Source organism: Lycium ferocissimum, chromosome 6, assembly GCF_029784015.1.
Source record: "Lycium ferocissimum isolate CSIRO_LF1 chromosome 6, AGI_CSIRO_Lferr_CH_V1, whole genome shotgun sequence".
Classification (NCBI taxonomy): Eukaryota; Viridiplantae; Streptophyta; class Magnoliopsida; order Solanales; family Solanaceae; genus Lycium; species Lycium ferocissimum.
Window position 1 is genome coordinate 60,567,920 of NC_081347.1, and position 4,400 is coordinate 60,572,319.

At 37.6% G+C, this 4,400-nt stretch overlaps 1 protein-coding gene across 3 annotated transcripts; it reads right to left on the reverse strand.

Annotated features, from left to right (window-relative positions):
• Positions 1 to 621: 621 nt before the first annotated feature.
• On the reverse strand, positions 622 to 2,322 carry LOC132060863 (zinc finger BED domain-containing protein DAYSLEEPER-like). 3 transcript variants are annotated; one of them, XR_009416046.1, is made up of 3 exons: positions 1,200 to 1,910; positions 1,041 to 1,111; positions 622 to 948 (listed from the first exon to the last, which is right to left on the reverse strand). XR_009416046.1 is itself a non-coding variant. In XM_059453768.1 (2 exons), the coding sequence occupies exon 1, from the start codon at positions 2,215 to 2,217 to the stop codon at positions 1,549 to 1,551; it is 669 nt and encodes a 222-aa protein (XP_059309751.1). In that variant the 5' UTR covers positions 2,218 to 2,322; the 3' UTR covers positions 622 to 1,111; positions 1,200 to 1,548. The 3 variants fall into 3 exon arrangements, 2 of the variants coding, with proteins under 2 accessions (XP_059309751.1, XP_059309750.1); XM_059453768.1 differs by having other exon boundaries at positions 622 to 1,111; positions 1,200 to 2,322; XM_059453767.1 differs by having other exon boundaries at positions 1,041 to 2,322.
• Positions 2,323 to 4,400: the final 2,078 nt, after the last annotated feature.

A 4,400-nucleotide genomic window follows, 5' to 3' on the forward strand; every position in this document is an offset into this window, starting at 1 on the left:
CTTCGGTTCGGCTATTTCGGGTTCGGTTTTTTGAAGGTGGACACCAAATACCGAACCAAACTAGTTCGGTTCGGTTCTTTCAGTTTCGATTTTTTGAAGTTTGATTCGGTTCGGTTTCGGTTTTTTCAATTCGGTGTTTTCAATTTCGGCTTTCAGGACAACAAAAGCGTTTCGGCGGCACCACGATTCGGCGGCGGCCGCGGCACGGTGAGCGGAAGAAGACCACGGTTCGGCGGCATGCCAGCCAGCCCCGGCCCGTGGCAAAGAAAGTTCGACGGCCGGCCGCGGCACGGTTCGAAGAAGACGGTTCGGCGGCAAAGGCTGACTACGTGAAATAAAGAAAGAAAGACAATAATAGCGCGCGCGCGAAGGTTCGGCGGCGGCCGCGGCAAGAAGGCCATCGGCTGGTCGGCCAAGAAATCAAAGAAGAAGAAGCGTCAAAGATTCGAAGAAGACGCCAAGTGAAACTATGAACATAGTTCGGCAAGAGCAATAGCAACATATTTCTCAACAACGAATACGAAAAAATGCTCAAAATCAGTAACCGAACAAACAACGTACAAGACAAAAACAAGCAACAAACAACATAACGATAAAATGAACGAAAAAACTGAGCAAACGGCCAAACAACATAAATGTCCTAAATTTTAGCTCCAAATACAAAACATAAGTTGTAACACTAAGTGTTAAATCCATCGTCTCACATAACAATCATAATTAAGTCCGAAATTCACCAAATTCAAAACATAAGCTTAAAGTTGAAGGTGAATCCGCCTATCTTCAAGACATCTCTCAATATGCTTCATTAAGCTAGATGTGCCATTTGCTCTATGACAATTAAGTATCGCACCGCATGTTAAGCACCTAGCTTTACGCCCTTCTTCATTGTCTTGAACCATCACAAAATGTTCCCAAACTTGTGAGCGAGCTCTAGAAGGCATGATTGAACTTGAAAATAACAAAAAATAGATAAAACCAAAAGTTAGAATATAACTTTCAAGATAAAAGAACAAAACTACAAAATAAAGTATTGAACTTACCACTAGTAACAAAGAAGCAAATTGCAATCATACATCAACAATGCAAGGATCTCTTCCACTATTTGCCATGTCTAAAGATAATTTAATCAAATATGTCATACAACATAAAAAAGTATATTATTTTTTCACTAAAACACATAAAAAAATACAAAATCTTACCAAGTTCAAGTTCCTCAAGATGATCCAAACTTTCTTCCACACTAACAGATTTAGTCTCTTTCCTAAGCCAATCTTGAACACAAATAAGAGATTGCACACATTTAGGAGTCAACGAACTTCTAAATGAATCAAGTACACGACCACCGGTACTAAATGCACATTCCGATGCCACACTAGAAATCGGAATAGCCAACACATCACAAGCCAACTCTGAAAGAACAGGAAATCTAGGAGCATTAACTTTCCACCAACCTAAGATACTAAACTCAACAGCGGTTTCACTTTCATCTATTGGCTCTTGTTCTTCACCAATGTATTTATCCAACTCGGATTTAGCACACCCACTTCCTTAATCTTCCTTTTGTTTCTTCAAGTGAAGCTTAGTTCTCAAAGCATTTGATTTCACACTTGAAGAGGACCCGGAACTAGAAGTTACATCAGATGTATCATGAGATGAAGTAGATACAGAAGGATACAATTGATGATGAGATGCTCTTGAATAATTTTTTAGATACTCTCCAAACAAAGATTTCATATAATCGTACACTCCTTCGCTTACTTTCTTTCCAACTTCCTCCCCAAATAGCTCTTCAAGTGCAAAGCTAACATACACAAACTTATTGCGAGGATCCAATACGGAAGAAATAAAAATCATTTTGTTCATCTTTTCAGGATCACCCCAATACTTCCTAAACTTTTCTCTCATCCGCTCAGCCATGTTACTCAAACTAAGATCTTCAGTTGCTACACACGCTTTCAAATGTGCATCAAGCTCACATATGTCCTCAAAATGAACATTAGAAGTAACATAATGTGAACCTGAAGCCTTTACGGTGAGCTCGTAAAATCTTTCAAGAAACTTTATCACATTCCTTACATTCACCCAATCATCACATTCAAGCGTACCTGCGACACTTCCATCTTCACAAACATGAGTAGCAAGATAAGTTTTAAAATTCTCATCAAAAAAATCAAACCTATCAAATGCCTTCTCAAAATTTTGTGCCGTGTTCAACATCGCGTAGGTGGAATTCCACCTAGTAGGCACATCTAGAATTAATGTTTTAGCACATCCCACCTTTTGAACTTCACAACATTTCTTAAAGCTTCTTGTTCTTGCCGAAGATCCTCTAACATATCTTACCATTTGCCTAACACGTTTAACAAAAGCATCAATTTCCTTCAAACCTTCTTGCACAATTAGATTAAGTATGTGAGCCATACACCTCACGTGAAGGTGCTTACCATCTATTATATTAGTTCCCCATATATTTAACTGTTTAGACAATTCTCTAACTGTAACATCGTTTGAAGAAGCATTATCAACAGTAATAGTAAATACCTTGTCCAAGTTCCAATGAAGCAGGCAATTACTAATAGTCTCTGCCATGTGCTCACCCTTATGACTAGTGACAGGGCAAAAATTCAGTATTCTTTTATGCAACTTCCAATCTTTAATAATAAAGTGAGCAGTCAAACACATATAATTAATTTTTTGCAATGATGTCCATGTGTCTGTGGTAAGGCAAACTTTTGAATGTGCTTATCTAAAAAACTTCTTCAAATTTTGTCTCAGTTCATTGTACAGTTCATAACAATCCCTTGTTATTGTTCTACGGGAAGGAATTTGAAACAGAGATTGGGCTTGACTCATAGAATTCTTGAAGCCTTTCTTTTCTACAAAGCTAAATGGTAGTTCATCAATAATTATCATCTCAACTAAAGCCCTCCTAATTAATTGTTGATCAAATTCCCAATGCTCCTCTATCTCATTCTTATCCTTAGATGGAAAATGTATCTTTTTCTGAGTGGGAGGTTTAATAAGGGATTTATATGCATTTCACCTCCCTAAATGTTGTCTCAATCCCGTTGTCCCATTTACGATTGCAGCGAAGATCTTTTTTAAATACTTACACTTCGCTCTATCAATTCCCCGTACAACAATCTTCTCAAAATGACCCCAAACAACGGATCTAGATTGCATTTCTTTTCTTTTCTTTGTTACCCGGGTGTCAAGTGAGTTATCATTACTATCGGTATCATCCGTATTAGGTATGTACCGATTGAATCGGCAACACTTAATTTAGTTTCATCCGCCATCTACGAAAATTAAAGAGAAAATATAAGGCATTGTAGGCCAAAGACGTTAAAACCAAACAACGAAAAATAACAAGACAACCACCACCACCAAGTATGATAAAAGTCTTTTCTTTTTCCATATACATAGAGATCTCAAACAACTACCCATTTAATTACAACAAATTCACAACCACCACATATCATGTTACAACAATCAAAACAGTAGCAAGAAACTCACATCAACAAGATAGTAACACAAAGCAGTGAAACACCATAAATTCACCATAGACGACATAACAAGCAAAACAAAAGATACCAAAAATAACCATAAATTCACAACTAAAAGAGCAAAATAATAACGAAGTGAGAGAGACAGAGGATTATTTGCAAAAGAAGTGAAAGAACAAATAAAATCGATTAGGAGAAGTGTGAGAGAGAGAATTCGCCGAGAGAGAGAGAAATACTTACTCTGTCGCCGCCGGAACTTGGAAGAGAAGACGCCGCCGGAAATTGGAAGAGAAGTCGCCGCTTTTTTTTTTTTTTTTTTTTTTGAGACGGAACTTCAGAGAGAAGTAAAATTAGAGCCTAAAATCCTAAATTGAAAGAGAAGTCGTCGTCTGTTTCTTTTGTCTGTTTCTTTTGCTTTGAATTGTGAAATACAAAAGATGAAAAGAAAGATTGAAGGGGCTTGGGTTAATCCGTTAATGGGTTCTATTTGGGCTGGACTATTTAATATTTTTGGGCTGGACTATTTAATATTTTTAGGCTGTACATAAAATTTCGATTTAAACCGAAAACTCGAAAAATCGAACCCTAAACCCCGAACACCGAACCGAATCCCAAAATTTTTGAAAATTGAAACCGAACCCGAACCGAAAACCCGAAACCCCGAACACCGAAAAACCGAATTAATTCAGTTCGGTCCGGTTTTTCGATTTTCGGTATTTATGCCCAGCCCTACCAACGACATGGGTGTGTGTGCCCAAAACTAAAAGTGAGATATAGACTTTTCCGGCAATGGTGGATGGCTGAGAAGATGGCCAAAAAATAAAATAAAAATTTAACTAGAGAATAGGCGCATATAATCCACCTTATAACACAAATCTGGTCATAGTGTTTTAG